At 47.2% G+C, this 16,475-nt stretch overlaps 4 protein-coding genes across 4 annotated transcripts; 2 read left to right on the top strand and 2 right to left on the bottom strand.

The window, feature by feature from the left end:
• Positions 1-332: 332 nt before the first annotated feature.
• H257_06805 (hypothetical protein) lies at positions 333-1,661 on the bottom strand (the record flags this gene model as incomplete). Its single annotated transcript, XM_009832172.1, has 1 exon — positions 333-1,661. One exon carries the CDS (start codon positions 1,659-1,661, stop codon positions 405-407), a length of 1,257 nt encoding a protein of 418 aa, XP_009830474.1. The 3' UTR covers positions 333-404.
• Positions 1,662-2,358: 697 nt separating this feature from the next.
• H257_06804 (hypothetical protein) lies at positions 2,359-7,524 on the top strand (the record flags this gene model as incomplete). Its single annotated transcript, XM_009832171.1, has 11 exons — positions 2,359-2,388; positions 2,447-3,130; positions 3,555-3,727; positions 3,779-4,057; positions 4,269-4,502; positions 5,124-5,383; positions 5,431-5,510; positions 5,647-6,040; positions 6,727-7,116; positions 7,177-7,226; positions 7,271-7,524. Exons 1-11 carry the CDS (start codon positions 2,385-2,387, stop codon positions 7,522-7,524), a joined length of 2,802 nt encoding a protein of 933 aa, XP_009830473.1. The 5' UTR covers positions 2,359-2,384.
• Positions 7,525-8,676: 1,152 nt separating this feature from the next.
• On the top strand, positions 8,677-10,412 carry H257_06803 (hypothetical protein; the record flags this gene model as incomplete). The annotated part of the gene is made up of 2 exons (XM_009832170.1): positions 8,677-8,946; positions 10,089-10,412. The coding sequence occupies 2 exons, from the start codon at positions 8,677-8,679 to the stop codon at positions 10,410-10,412; spliced, it is 594 nt and encodes a 197-aa protein (XP_009830472.1).
• Positions 10,413-10,739: 327 nt separating this feature from the next.
• H257_06802 (hypothetical protein) lies at positions 10,740-11,713 on the bottom strand (the record flags this gene model as incomplete). Its single annotated transcript, XM_009832169.1, has 2 exons — positions 10,740-11,221; positions 11,371-11,713. 2 exons carry the CDS (start codon positions 11,711-11,713, stop codon positions 10,740-10,742), a joined length of 825 nt encoding a protein of 274 aa, XP_009830471.1.
• Positions 11,714-16,475: the final 4,762 nt, after the last annotated feature.

Below are 16,475 nucleotides of genomic sequence, written 5' to 3'. Positions count from 1 at the left end.
AAGATAAATTAACGTTAGTATTTTAATACTAACGTTACCGTTAATTTATCTTTTTTAAATTTTGCTTGAGTACAGTAGTACTACTAAAGTACGTAGTATTAATAATAAGCTTACAATTATTAAATAATACAACTGTACTCAAATGTTCTTTTTCGAGGGTATTAATGATAGTACTTTCGAAACGGAGGAAGTATTAAAATACTAACGTTAATTGATCTTTTTTCAAGTATTAATAAGGTTACTGTTAGTAACGTTAAAAATACTCAAGGAATACATACGTACAGTACAGTCAGTACACATCGCAAAGTGATGGGAAACGTACAATGAGAAATAGAGCAATCCCAGATGATCCACATGACGTTGTCTCTATTGATATTAGTATAAAAAATAGCGCAAGGTGGGGCTTATTGCTGTTGGCACTGGACGCCGCGCTGCTGGCCGCCGCGGTCATCGTCCGAGTCATAAGCGTCGCGCTGGGCCTGATCCTGGGCGGCTTCCGCGTCAAAATCAGACAAGAACACTTCCTCCGAGTCATCGGACAGGCGCGGCACGGACGACGGCGGGCGGCGGAACACGGACAGCAGCAGCTTAGTCTGTTCTGCCGACACCTGCGATGGGAATTCCACCTTGAAGAGGATCACGAGCTGCCCCTTGACGAACGGGTTGCCGTGCTGCGGCATGCCTTCGCCCTGGACGGCCTTGAACTGGTTGGGCTTGATCACTTCACCGCCGACGCTCTTGACGTGCAAGTGGCGGCCGTCCAGATGCTCCACGACCGTTTCAAAGCCAGTTAATGCTTCCACGAGCGAGATCTTCTTCTCCAAGATGAGGTTGCCGCCCTTGCGCTGGAACACGGCGTGCTCCTTCTCCTGCACGACAAAGATGATGTCGCCGGCGATGGTTCCGGGCGCCTGGTCGGCTTCTCCGCTGAATGTGATGCGCTGGCCGTTGCGCATGCCCTTCTCGATGTGCACTTCGAGCACCTTGCGCTCCTTGGTCACTTTGTTGCCTCTGCACACCTTGCATCGGTCCGATTCGCGGATCGACTTGCCTTGGCCGCGGCAGTCGGGACATACAGACTGGACTTGTTGGACCATGCCCGGAGCGATCTGACGGTGCTGGATGCGCATGCCGCGACCGTTGCACGTGCCGCACGAGGTTTCCGCGCCTTCGGCGCCACCGCGACCGGCACACCCGCCGCACAAGACGTCGCGGTTCACAGCCAGTTTGACCGTCTTGCCATTGTACAAGTCTTCCAGCGAGACCTTCAACGGATGGGTCAAGTCTTCACCGCGTTGGGGGCCGCGGGGACGTCCACCCCCACGACCGCCAAACATTTGAGAGAACATGTCGCCACCATGGTGTCCGCCGCCTCCGCCATGCTGCAAACCTTCTTCGCCATATTGGTCGTACAGTTCGCGCTTTTCAGGATCCGACAACGCTTCGTACGCGACGGTGATGTCCTTGAAGAGTTCGGGGTCACCGCCCTTGTCAGGGTGGTTCTTCAAGGCAAGCTTGCGGTACGCCTTCTTGATGTCGGCGGCCGTGGCATTCTTCGGGACCCCGAGAGTTTCGTAGAATTTCGTGTTGTCCACAGGCTTGGAATGTCCTCCGTGGCCGTGTCCTTCGCCAAAGAACGATTCAAACCCACCGCCGAACATGCTTGCTCTTCCCGCGACGACTTTTTCAAAACTGAAAAGAATGGTCGTGGTCGAAATTCCATGGTAAAAACGAATGGCCCTTGCGCTCGTTCTTCACTATAAGTATACAAAAACCAAGAGACGTCGTAGAAAACCCATGTAGACGTCTACTACGTTTTATTCAAATGCTGCAGCGAAACATTGCTCGCATCGTTGTCGTCTAAATGATAAAACGTCTTTGTACTTTCGAGCTGTTGTCTGTCCTGCACAACGAAGGCTCGACGCGATGAGGAGACAGACGCGGCACGAGGAGATACACGATCAAATGCACGCAGCCCGAATGACATCATGCACATGTTACGCGCAGATGTCTGTACCTTCATAACTCCCCGTCGAAATCTACCCGGTAGCGACGTTGGAACCCTGAAACCTCGGACAACCCCTGCATCTCAGTATGATGTGCATCGCGACAAGTAGAGTATTGAGAGGAAGAAAGGTCCATACATCAGAGGGCAAACATAACGGCATTCATCAGGACATAAAGGCCTTCTCCTGGGGTACCCGGTACATATATGTGACCTAATGTGACCTGAATGATGGAAGTGCCGCACTTCCATCATTCAGGTTAAACCCCGAAACCCCCAACGCGCTGGCTATTCCGGATAAATTCATGTTTAACCGGATTAAAAAGGACAGTGGGGCGCGAATTGGAAGCGCCATTTTGTGCGAGTAAATAATTCGGACATGGGTACGTCGTGTATGTGTATGTGCGTGATGGAGCAAGGGCATCATGTATGATGTGGTAGACGTCGTGGAAGTTCCTGTAAAACGAGGAAGAGGTCGCCCTCGTAAAGACCCCAATGCCGAGGTATCGGTGTCAGCCGCGTCGAAGCGCAAGGCAAAGGCGGCGGCTGCGGCGGTGGACTTGACTCAAGACAGCGCCACCACTCCCTCTCCTTCTGTGAAGAAGCGCAAAGCCAAGGCTGCTACAGTTGCGGTGGTGGACTTGACCCATGACGGTGCCGCCCCTCCTACTCCTCCAGTGAAGAAGCGTGCTGCAAAAGGCAAGCAAGTCAAGGCAGCCGTGGTGGATCTCACGAGTCCGGCAGTGCCGTCGTACTTGACCGACCTGCTCGACACCGGAGGCATCCGAAGCGTCGCCACACTCCACTTAGGCGGTTCGTCGGCAGCCCCTTCTGTGGAAATTGCCGAGGTCGTCGACGTTACCGACCCCCCTGTGGTGGTGCCAGAGGACGTGTTGCTCGGGTCGTTCAAGCATCGAATCGTTGGGATCCAGCACTACCACGGTCGAGTGGGGAAGAAGGAAGCCGTGTCTTTGGTGCGGCAGCCGACAAACCAGTACGACCGCAACGCCATCGCGGTCTTCAACCTGTCGGGGGTGATGGTCGGGCACATTCCTCGCGACTTGGCGGCGGTGTCGGCGCCTTTCTTGGACAGCGGCGTCATGACCATGGAAGGCATGTGTCCATGTACGTGACATCCACATACATCTCATGTTTCACGTCCATGGGTTACCTAAACTTTGGACTGATTGTCACCAAATGTATGTAAACATCGTCCAGAGTCACACTAATTTCAATCATACACTAATTCGATGTCGACTTGGTCGAAGAGAGGGTATTGATTGGCCACTTGATTCGTGTTCTGTGTTTTGATTGGTCGATATTGTGGATCCGTCGAATCACGAATCGACGCTATTGGTTAATCTATTTTCGAGTGGATATATTTGATTGGCTCTTACATAAAGGACACATATATATTCAACCAATCACAAGTCCAGCGTGATGATTCAATATTGATTAGACAACCCAACTGACGACTTGTGCAAGTTTATAGCGAATATCACACTATATATCGATTCTTGTGGTCATATTGATTTGGAATCGACAATAGCGGCCCCTGGAACGTACACGATGCCCATAGTGCTGTCTGTGTACGGCCAAGAAGCCCATCGAAGCCGCGTGATGGATGCATTGAAACTGTACGGCCTCATCCCGCCAAAGGACGATACGTATTCAGCGGCGATTGGGTTGAAGGGAAAGAGCCGGTTCTCACTCGACGATAAGGTCGTGTACTTTTTATCGATTATGAGGTTGTTTTTTCTGAGGGGGTTGTAGGATTCTCTGTTTGCGGGGGAAGTGGACGTGATGGCGTTGCCTGTGATGGATACAGCCCAGCTCCCTTTGACGCTTCGATCGACGTTGCTGCCGCACCAACTCCAAGCTTTGCAGTGGATTCAGCAGAAAGAAACTCCGTCGTTCGTTCAATCGAATGCATCTGTACAACTGTGGCAACGACATGACCACCAAGCCAAACCCTACTATGTCCACCAAGCTACCCATACTGAGCAGGACACGATGCCCGACCTCTGCCGCGGCGGCATCTTGGCAGACGACGTACGTTGAATTGGCCAAATCGGGTCAAAATTTGGACTGATTTTGGGCTATTTGATCGATTTTTGGAACGTTACCGTGAATTTGTGGGAAACACACTAATTTAGGATGCACACGAATTCGAGGACGTGATGTGATTGGCTAAGTCATTCATCTGTGTATATACATACATTGATTTTGTGTAATAAATTGTATTGACTGTGGTTTGATTTAGATGGGACTGGGCAAAACTCTGACGATGCTGACGTGGATTCTGGCATCGCAAAAGCCAAACTGTCGCAAAGCCACGCTGATCGTGTGTCCGTTGTCAGTGGTGCGCAACTGGCAACAGCAAGCCATGAATCACTTTGAACCGAATGCGTTCAGAGTGTTGGTCCATCACGACAAGACCCGTCTCAGTAACAACAATGCCGCCCACGCTTACGATATTGTCTTGACAACCTACGGGGTACTATAAATATTGTGATATGATTGGCTACGAAGTATGAAGGTTGCAATGTGATTGGCTAAAAAGATTGATTGAACCTCTGTAAACTCAGTGTTATATGAAATTTCGAAGGTCTAGCGGTTGATGCAACCAAACCGCCGGAGGAGGAGTAGAACAAATGACAATATATTGTGCTTTCGAGTGAAATTTCATTGTGTTGTGGCGTGGTTTCTCGTTGGAATTTAAATCGATTTGATTGGCTACTTCAGATGAGCTCGAAATTATTAGCCAATCAAAACCTTCTCAATGAAATTCAACCAATCAGATTGATTGTGGATCGGTTTGGTCGGCGCGATTCGATTGCACCCCCTCCCCAAATTTGTATCAAATCGACAATAAATGCTCCTTCATTTATTGCATTTCCCTTTTACCCCAAATTTGGACTTTAGTGCAGATTTTTCGCCAAATATCTATCACAGATCGATGCTTGGTTCTGACTTTTGTAAAGATCGTGTAGTATCACACTAATTGAGTCAAACACTAATTCGGTGTTGACTGGGTCGCACGTGATGTGGGTTATTTTGATTGGTCGACATATATTGCTTGTCTACCGCTCATTCGACTGGATCATATCGTATCTAGACGTTGGCTTTGGAGGCGCAAAAGGAAGGGCCGTTGCGGCAGACGGCGTGGGACCGCGTGATCTTGGACGAAGGACATTTGATCAAGAACAAGAACTCCCATATGTTCAAAGCGGCCGTCCAGCTGCACGCGACCGCCGGGCGGTGGGTGCTCTCTGGCACGCCCATCACGAATAAAATAGACGACTTGGCGGCGTTGATGGCGTTCTTACGGTATAAACCCTTTGACGACCAGTATTGGTGGACCCGCAGCATTGGCAGGTACGATATCTATATATTAAATATATCAAATGATATCGTGTATATAGGCCGTTGAAACGAGAAGAACCGATCGGGATTCGAAATGTCAAAGCGTTGATGAAAGACGTGGCCCTGCGACGCACCAAAGGTGGGATGACATAGATGAAATAGATGAATTTATATTTATATTACGGTTCCGGTGCAACCACTTATGGCAAACTCGTATTCGACAAACATTGGATCTTTCTACACCTTTTCGCAGTTAAATTGGACCACGGATGTAGCCATGAAACAAGCCAATGGACAGCCCATGGTCGCCCTCCCGCCCTGTACCGTATACTCGTACCCGATCAGTTTCAACCCGACGGAGCGGATGCAGTACGAAGCTCTCGAAGTTGCTGCGAAACGCCACCTCCAGCACCTCCTCGACACCAACTCGTTTGAGCGGCAATATGCGACAGTGTTGGAGATGATGATGCGGCTGCGTCAGACGTGCAACCACCTGAGTTTATGTCCATCCAACTATGTGCAAAAACTGCGACAAGGGGTTGCACAAGAAACCCCGTTGTCCACGGTGGATTACTCGACCGAAGCGGTGCAAACGCTGGTGGAAATCTTGCGGGAAGCCACAGACACTGGCGAAGACTGCGCCATCTGCATGGACCCGCTCCAAGATGCGTACGTTCCCTTACACTATTTATTAAAGTACCCACATTTGGACATTTGGTCCAATTTAAGCTTGTACAAAGATTAGGATATATACTAGTATGGTTTTGCCCAATGTTGGATTGGCAGAAATTCACCAGAACGTTATTTGATTGGCAGGTCTTGAATCCATTCTCTTGTTTGATTCTGAATGAAGGCTCCAGTTTCGAATCGATTAGGCTTAGTATTGTCGTTTTACCCCAAAATTTGGACTTTTGTGCTGATTCGCCAAATCTATCGATCGATTGTTTGTACTGAGTTTTGTATATAAAAAGGTGTCCTTGGTATTACACTAATTGAAGTCACACATTAATTTAACGTTGATGAGGGTTTCCTGCAATCTGATTGGCTAAAATATCCTTCAGCCGATGATTCTTGTGTCCATGTATTTGATTGTGTCGATTCATTCTCCATGTAGTTTAGAATAAACACACAACAATATTGTCCTTTTCACCGAAACTTGGACTGGGCAGTTTATTTGACAAATCGACTCAAAGCACAATTGTATACCATACAACGTATACCATACGAAAATTGAATACAAATAGTTCAACTGGGAGGCCAAAGCCTTGGACTACCATTAGTGAAGATATTTCATTGGCTATCCTGTATTCGATTGGACTCCAACTTCGCATAATATTCTCAAATGTTATACATAGAGTGATCACCATGTGTCGACATTTCTACTGCCGGCCTTGCCTCTTGTGTGCATTACAAGCGAAACCGACTTGTCCGCTGTGTCGGCAGGACGTCCAGCCGGCGCACTTGGTGGCGGACGTGGCCGCTCCTCCTTTGGTGGAGATGGACCAAGTATTGCCTAGTTCCAAGATGGAGGCTCTGCTCAAACTACTGCGACTTACTCCCCCTGGCGTCAAGTCGGTCGTGTTCAGCCAGTGGACGTCCATGCTCGCTCTGACCAAAAAAGTACTGCAGGCCAACGACATCCCCTCCATTTCGTACGACGGATCCATGTCTCGCACCACTCGAGACCAACATTTGAAGTCTTTCAAGGAAGATGGGCCGAATGTCCTGCTCATGTCGTTGAAATGGTATCCTCTTTGGACTGGATGGGATATGGACCATGGTTTTAGGTGTATTTATGTATGTAGTGGTTCCATGGGGTTAAACATCACGGAGGCATCGCAAGTGTTTTTGCTCGGTACGTGCCTCTGGTGATATACAATAGTATGAAGGAGGAATTAGATCCGTGGTGGAATACTGCGATTGAAACCCAAGCGATTGACCGAGTGTTTCGACTGGGCCAGACGCGCCCTGTGCACGTGTTCAAGTTTGTCGTGGCCAATAGCATCGAAGAGCGCGTGGTGGCCATCCAAACGGCAAAAGCGGCGCTGATCAAACAGGCGTTCCAAGGCATCAAGGGGGCCTCGGACAGCGCTGTAAACGAGAAACGACTGGATATCGCCACGCTATTTCAACTCGACTGGCGGCCGAATTAGCAACATATCACTAACATTTAACATGTACGGCTTTGTATTTGTTGAAATACTGCCGAGCACACAAATCAGCATAAATTAAACAAGTCGAACCAGTCGGAGTTCTGTTGTGGCTGGTGGCGTCAGCCGGCGCCCCACCACAATGCATGGGGACCATTCGGGGGGGGGGCTGTGTAGTCTAGACAGGGCCCCCCAATGGACAATATAACGTTTGCGACGTTTAAAACCTACGAATGCGTCTAACAGTAATGGTTGCGCTTGAGGTAGGTCCTTGATTTAACCTAATGTAGCTACGCACACCACGTTACCGGTACCTCCAGTAGTGATTCCAACTACCCCTCATTCAACAAAGACATTAACCACGTTCTCCAGCTCTGCATCTCCATTTACTTTCGCAACGTGAACCACAGTACGTGTTAGCATCTTCACACTGGAGATGCTTGTAAACACTGTGCGATCTCCCTTCACTGTGTGAAACCCCCCTTCCACCACAACACTAAATAATCATATTTTCAATACTGAAACTACTAAGATCACATATATTGTTGCGAGCGACCTCATGGGTATCACAAAACACAAAGTGGAGCTCATCTCAGCGCTGATGGAGAGGATGGGAAGTAATTTCCAGCTCACAAACCTATTCTATGGTGGCAAACTCGTCCATCCACCAGTCCGCTATCGATGTAAAATCTAGCAGTGCACAAGTACTCCAGCGGTAAGGTTCTTTACAGCGAATGGTCACGCTGCGATGTCCACGGAGTGTTTTACTGTACTTTGGTGTCGTTGGCGACCAAGGGCCGAGGTAAGTATGCCGGATGAATGGCTTGTGTTGCGCAAAGCAAAGTAACCAAGGTAATTCCTCCACGGAATACTACATACAGTACTCCCTCCGTCCCAAAATTGTGGAGCGATTTTGGGGAGGGGGGACATTTCTTGTCATTATAATTGAGAGTGTAATTCAAAATCCAACGTATTGCGCCTCGCTTCGAATTCTACAGCGCTGATTGGACAAGAAAGAATGACAAGCGCGCCAAGGGCTTTAACATGATGTACGCAGCGCTTGAAACTTCTTAACGTAACATTTTCAACTCCAGGCCGAAAGTCTATATACATTTTTCAAGTATAAACCATCACTCTGATCATACATCCACTCATATGGCACCTGGAAGGCGGGACTTGACCAACGACGAGCGCGAAGCGATACTCCGTGAAACACTGCTGAAGAGCGACGGCAGCTACGCTTCAAGACTACCCAAGGGCTTTGGCCCGTACCTCGCAAGCAAGTACGAATGCAACGTGTCGTGCATTCGAAAGATCCTTGCACGAGCCAAAGACCAAGGTGTCGCCACCGGCAACATGCAGGTTTCGGTGGCCAACAAGAAGAAAGGCAAAGTAGGGCGAAAGCATGCATTCACTGCAGCCGAGGTAAAGGCTAAACTACTGCAAGTGCCACTAATCGCACGACGCTTCGATCTATTTTAGCTCACACTGGTACTCTGGACTATAATGGCTGCATATTGAACATTGAACTTACAACAAACCATAGGCATAAGTCGAGGATCTCTGCATCGAGTCCTCCGACGATTTCATGAGTGTGCTGAATGACATTGGCATTGAACCAATTAGTATAGATGAGTAGATAGATGTACATATTGTATAATCAAGTGGAAGTTACGGCCATAGGTAGTCGGCTGGCTTAGTGTGGTCGGTGGGAGGGTACTCGGGGTAATCCCCCTCCTGAATCGATTGGCATCGTCAGAAATCGTGAATTCCGTGTTAATGTATGCGTTGGATGCCGTTCGAAAGAGCCGCCGAACTTCTTGTGGGGTGACTTTCGGTGGCCTTACCGTGCGCTTGTTGACATTGTAAGACTCGGGGTCGGCAAGGAAGTGCAAAACGGCCTTTCGGGAACGTCCCACAAGTGTTGCCATCTCGATTTGGCTCTTGCCGGCTTTGTGCAAGGCCAATAACATGCCTTGCTCCTCAGGACTCAGTCTTGGGCTTCTGCTGGCATGGTTCACACACTCGTTTGAAAAGCTTAAGGCGGAAATCGATTCAGGTAATTGGTGGGAACATAAAAATCGCGCTTATATTGGTTTTAAACGCTTGGAGTGTGATAATAAACGTGGGTGTTCTATAGTTTTTGCCATGTCAAAAAAATAGGTAAAACGGTTTCTTCTATTTTGAATCTGTATGGTCAATCCGATTGCTGTGAAAGGTCATGCCGAGTGTTTGTGAGATGTACTTGCGAAGGATAGTATAGCTTTTGTTGTTGAAAGCAACGCTTTTCTTTCCCCTGTTGGTGAAAATGCATGTGTGCTATACTTATCGCCAGCACTGTATACATACATATACGAGTATGTACAGTAACAGTCTTGACAAAGGAGGTGCATGCTGTACACTTTTCGAGTCTGGCCTGCAGGATCCCAATAAACGCGCATTTCATCTCAAGGTGCATTGATTTTTCGTCGTTCGAAGTAAGAAGACCTTGCAAACATTAGTACAATCTAATCTAACAATCTAATACACATTACAGTGCCTCATTGCTATAAAAATTGACCGAAAAGGAGCAAGGGCAGGCCGAGGTCCACCGCGAGGACGGAAGGTCCATCCGATTCATTGCCAAGGCACTTGGCAAGTCTCGCGAAGCCGTGAAAGAACACTTAGATTCCCCCAGCACCTATGGGGACCGTTACAAGGGTCGCCCTGGCAAATTGCTGTTGGCGAGGGACCGAGTGCATCTCATCCGCCGCGCTGCTGCAAGTGGCCAAATCTCTGGCGCCTTGCTCGCCGACCTACCGTTCGAAGTGAGCGCTCAAACAGTTCACCGTGAGTTTGCTGGGGCCTTGCAATTGAAGTATAGCAAGCTGAAACACACATCAGTGCTCTAAAAGCAGCACAAAGCTGCTCGAATTTTGTACCGCACCTTGACACTCCCCCGGCATGGACCAACAATATCTGGCCAGACGAGAAGAAATTCAACTTGGATGACCCCGACGTCTGCAAGTATGCCCGGCAAGACATTAGTGTTGATCCGAAGTCTTATTCGACCCGGCACAGTGGTGGTGGCCGTATTATGGTTTGTGGTGGGTTTTGAAGTCAAGGCAAGCTCGATTTGGCCTTCGTTCATTGTTCCTAGAACTCCGACGACTACGTGGAAACACTGTCAAACGATCTCCTCTCCTTTTTGCCCGAGCACAACCGCACTAGCCTGTTGTTTACTTGTGCTGGGCATACGATGGTAACGAGCGTGGCGTGACTAGGCCAACCGGACTAGAGGCATCTTCGACGACAGTAGCGTTAAGGTTCGAGTGAGTATGCGTCGAGTCGACAGTTCCATGTTCGCCAAGTGCAAGCGAACGAAGGTGTCGCGTCGAGAATGCGTCCTTGATGGCCGTGTCGATGGATGCAACGGAGCATGGCTGACCCGAGGCCTTGGCGTTGCTCGATATAGCACGAATGAGGTCCCAGATTTGCTTGTCGTCTAAAAATACTTCCGACAGTTTCACCATGTAATGGTTAGCCCATTGAAATGCATCGTAATCGGACGCAGCGATATCCAGCGAGGAAGGGATTATGGCAGCACGATACTGACTCGACTCGCGATGGACTTGACGTCGGCCAAGAGAGTGTCCAGGCAGTGCAGTGACCATCGTGGTAGTTGAACTTGTGGGATTGGGCATTAAGCACCGCAGGGTCACTGGTGAGTGGGTTATTCTCGAACCGAGACACAATTGACTCAAAAAGAGTAAAACGGCAAGTAATGTTGGAGAACAGTTTCCGCAGGGAATCCACATCGACGAGTTTTTTTGTTTTTTTTTAGGAACGTTAGCGACAGAGCACGTAGACGAGACAGTGCCTTGGCAAGTTCCGTTTTCAGAGTAGCACTCTTCACCGATTGGTTGTGAGTAGCGATCGCCTTATGTCGCACGGTTAGGCCATCACCAGTGAAGTCCGCGACTGAGTAGAGTTCGGGCTGCTTAAGCTTGTCGACTTGGACATCGTCATCGAGGATACTCAAGATAGACGGCTCAAGGTCCGAAGGCATATAAGCCTTGTTGAGGTAGAATTGAGTAAACTCATGGCCATCGGCTTGGCTGACGAACAGCGGCTTCCATTCAAGGAACGTTCTGTTCTGGTCGTCCAGAGGAGGCCCATTGTAGAGCGGCGCACAGGTTGAGTGAGGGCTCATAACCTGTCAAGAAGTCAAAGTAGGCCCAAAGAGGAAGGCAGCAACCGAGTACAGCGTATGTCTAGGAGGACAAGAGCGCAAAACAGGGGAAAACGAAGAGTGAATTAGGATGAGTAGTGTGGAGTATTTCCCCTACCCTACCGCCAAGCTACGAGGAGATAGCCGCTGATTGGTCAGACACCGAAGCGCACATATGAGGACATACCGCCTTAAGTGTGGGCGACAACACCCTGCAATGTGCGCTCACTTGACAGTTACAATTAGCGAAGCGGTTCCACAACATGTGGTTCTAGTATAGGCCCTCGCGGAGGAATGTCTTAAACAAATGATAATCCAAACTCAATTACTCCATGGAGTGCAAATCAGTTTTGGTGGAAACACCTGTGGTTGAAGTTCGGAGGAAAACGTGTGAAGGCACGAATTCGAAGTTTATATATAACTTGAATAAAGTAAAGTTTAAGTTCATAATATGCGCGCACTTTCCTCAACGAAACCCCGAAATACTTTGAATGCTCATTATTCGAATCGCCAAGGAACGCACAGCATGGACGTAGCTACACCCCCGACTCCGGTTATGATGTCAATTGAAGTACTAGTACTAGATAACCCCCTCTATACCCATGAGGCGCCTAAAACGCATACCTCTCTCCGCAAAGCATCGAGTAGTCGCAGCGTTCAGAAACGACGACGACTGGAAATCCGTGGCGTACGCCAACGGGATAACTAAAACACTGCTCGAAATATAGTCCCCGAATGCTAACCGTTTCAATCGATACGCGCTACGCCTCGAATACTACCACGGATGAGCGGAGACCATGGACGACATGGAAGTTGGCATGTGATGCTAAAACGAGGATTTTGCTTGTTACATTTCGACTGCTTTTTTATGTGATTTTTAATTTTTAATTTGAGTTATTCCATTTTCATCGGGCACACGACACAATTCATCGGGCAGATGCCCAATTACAGGAAAAACCGACCCCCCAAAAAGCCGACCATCTGTATTATTTGAACTATTTTAATAAATTGCTTAACCTCCAATATTTTGTAAACCTGATCAAATTAACCAATCAAAGCTTAGAACAAATGCAGTACACTGATTGGTGGATTCAATTATAAAAATTCAAATTCTGCAAGCGTCAATAATGTTGATATTTCCTCGTTTTGACTACCATGCCGAGACGATGCCACAAATCGTATACCATTGGCGAAAAGCAAAAGATATCCGGCTGTTTCGACCAAGAAACCATCAGTACCCGGGTATTTTGTGCCACCCATGACATCCCCCGAAGCACTTGGATTGGATTGCAACAAGGCAAGGAGAAACTGACGGGCACAATCATCAACGGGAAGCGAAAGATGTTCGATGGCCAGAGCGCACGACAATCCTTCCCATTCAAGAACGAACTACTCGGTTTCATGAAAGACGTGCGATGGGATGAGCATGTCCTCACGTCCATGCACATGATTATGTTCATGAAGACGTACCATACGGCCTGGCTCGACGACTACAAGGTTGGGAAGCGAGATTCGTATAAGCCCCTTCTCAAGTTGGCCAGGACGTCGCCCGGCGTTACAACGTTTTCCAACGAGTCCCATGTTATACGAAAATGCCGTCCGTCGAGATGGAGGGTTTGCGCAACAACTTTGGTGGCCAGTTCTAGAACAAGTATCACGCGTACGAGCCATGCGACATCCTAAACGTTGACGAAACGGGTGTCAACTATGACATGCCTCCAGTCAAGATATGGACAGAGAAGGAAAAGTCGTCGAAAGTGGATAAGATCCAAAAGCACTCAGACCGCCTGACAGCGGCGATGACATGTCGCACGAACGGTACCTGGGCGAATAACACCGCCGGCCATTCAAAGTGCAAACCGGATATTGTAGTTGTGTAGTTTAACTCCCGTTCGGCCATTTTATAGTACGTCTAAGACGTATGAATTTTGTATTGATTTCATTATGAAAAAGAGACACGACTCTCAGGTAACATTCATTGTACGATCAGAAGTTGATTGAAAAAGTCGTTCCTCCCTTACGGATAGCTCGTCGAAAGCCGGAAAGCAAGCCGAAAATTACGTCTAAGACGTATTATACGTTGATGTCGAATTGTGAGTTAGGAGAGTTGACAGGATGGAATCGATGGGTGATTTCTGAACAATGGGTAATATATTCGGTGTGATGAGCCCCCTTATATGGTGGACAACCTTAGGGCATTCATGAGTCTATTTTTTGCCGTTGTATTAAGCGTAGCGAAAAGGAGACACCTTCACAAGATATCGCTACTATTTTACGTTACCATGTAGACTCTGCACCATTCCCCTCCCCCTATGATTATCACAACAAAATCGTCGTAATCACAACCTTTGCAGTTTAAACCACAGCAAGTAAAATTTTATACCGCTTACGCTTTGGGCAGTCTCCTCGTGTTCACCAAATTTTCAAGAATCACTACATAGTATTACTACTCGTAGCACATAGTACTATTGGTTCGTAGTGTTGCATCAAAATTAACTCCGATGGGTCAAAACGATTCAAGTTGTCAAAGTCCTTCTAACATGCCAAGATAACTCGACGACGTGATGGGATGTTCATATGGTATGTGAAGTGATTGGTACACCGTTGACCGTAATTAGTGCGGACCGCACTAATTTTCAACCTACTACGTAGTAGTCACCAGACCTACTGCTAATGCATTAGTGCTGACCGCACCAATTTGAATATTGAGAATTAGTAAGGATTATATCTTGATTTTTGTATGGTGGATTTGCAATGAAAAGTTACATCACAAATCGGCATTGATTTGAATAGTCAATAGTACCGACACATCATGTACAAGGGTTTTTACTACACTTGATGGCTTCCTCTGACTACCAGATTAATCGGGCATCGTTGCATACAACCCAAACACCCAAAATTGCACAAAATTGGTCCGCACTATTTATCAACCACAAATTTCTGGAATTCCTTCACACATGTATTAGTGAGGACCGCACTACTTCTGAATCCGTACTACTTACGGTCAACGATGTAGGATCGTTAAGAGTTTGAAAAGGGAGGTACCATCTTGCGGACGTCGCGTCATCCTGTGAATAATGTCGGGGAGATGAGGGAAATATAGCATTCAAATGGAATTCTACGAATTAATCCCCTCAATAGTTGCCATATCGGACGAGGAATTAGTATTTGTCGCCGACGCTTGTCGGTTTACAAATGGAATCCATTATCCGAAATATACGGAAAAAACTAGTATCAACTATATACTGACAAACATACTAGCCAATATTCATGAAGATTCACGAAAATTCGAATCTTCGCGGAATTCAAAATTTGCGATCTTTGAGCGAGGATATCGCCGTTAATATTAACCCATCCGCTCTTAGTTGAATGGATTTTTGTTAGATTGCACTGTCAGCATACCGCTTTATATAATTCTTTGAAATGTAGGTGGATGTAGGCTGTTGAATCTGACATCCACAACAGCCATTCAGCGCAAAAAACGACGAATTCGTTGTTTTGGACCCCCTTTCATTGGTTCAAATCAATATTCGATGCGAATTACAACATGGATCTCAGAACCCTGTGCTGTGAAGAATATGCTGGCGCAATATCGTAATTCAAACGTCTGTACTTGCAGATTTATCGTCCCTTCTACAAGGTCATTCGGGATCTACAAATGGTATTCGCCAAAATTGGATTACATCTAGTAGTTTGAAATTCTCTGTAGCTCTAGCACGTTTTATTTTGACTTCATTGAAAAATTATATTGGATTTGTTTCTTAAAATATGCATTATTGATATCGACATCGCAACTATCCGGATAAGTCAGCAAGCGGTCAAGCATTTGGTGCTGCGTTTTGATCCAGTAAAATAGCATGCGAATTTGTCGAATTCCACATTTCCCTCATCTCCCGGGATGAGGAAGGGGATTACCGAGTCCGACATGGTACCTCGTTCGCCAAGTTCACGTTGGTGTGTCGTAGCAGGGTGTCAACTACATGTTCATGGCCTTCCTGGCTGCCGCATATAGCGCAGACTCGCCATCATATCGCGCTATGCTCACTGGTCGCATCGTGTTTACGGAACGACGTGACCCTCTCCAATCCTTCACGCGCGACACTCCTGGTGAACCTCAAATACCTCTATAGTGCACCAGTGTTTGATGTGCCCATTGCTTTGAAGGCGGGTCGGTAGCCAAATGTAGCAAGTCGACTCGTCACTCAAAATCTGGTTTTGGCGACGACACGTATTTTCGGGGTTTCGGGGTTTCGGGGTTTCGATGTTGTCAAATACACATTTGTGTTAGTTCTATTTAATTTCAGGATGTGTTCGTTAAATGTTGTATTGTCTGCTGGTTTTGTTGTAGGGATTAGGAGTAGTGAGAACGATAACAAGGCTATTTGATGCGTCAACCTTGAGCAGTTTAGTTATTAGATTTCGGGGTTTCGGGGTTATTGCTTCTCCAAATGTTTTTTTTTTTTCCCAGGTAAATTATATACAGTTTCATAGAGCATCGCTTGATAGATACTGTGGTGTGATTAGGTCAAAATTTACCCAATGACAAAAAAGTTAGGAACTATTTAAGTTGTGGTGTTTCGGGGTTGCGGTGTTTCGGGGGGTTATATATTCTCGAAAAGATTTTTTTTTCCAGGTGAAGTGTATACTGTTCGATAGAGCTTCGTTTGATAGCTACTGTGGTGTTCTTAGGTTAAAATTTACCCAATGAGGAAAAAGTTAGGAACTACTTAAGTTGTGGTGTTTC

The sequence above is a fragment of the Aphanomyces astaci genome (genome assembly GCF_000520075.1).
Source record: "Aphanomyces astaci strain APO3 unplaced genomic scaffold supercont1.14, whole genome shotgun sequence".
NCBI lineage: Eukaryota > Oomycota > Saprolegniomycetes > Saprolegniales > Verrucalvaceae > Aphanomyces > Aphanomyces astaci.
This window is presented reverse-complemented; position numbering and strand designations above follow the sequence as displayed.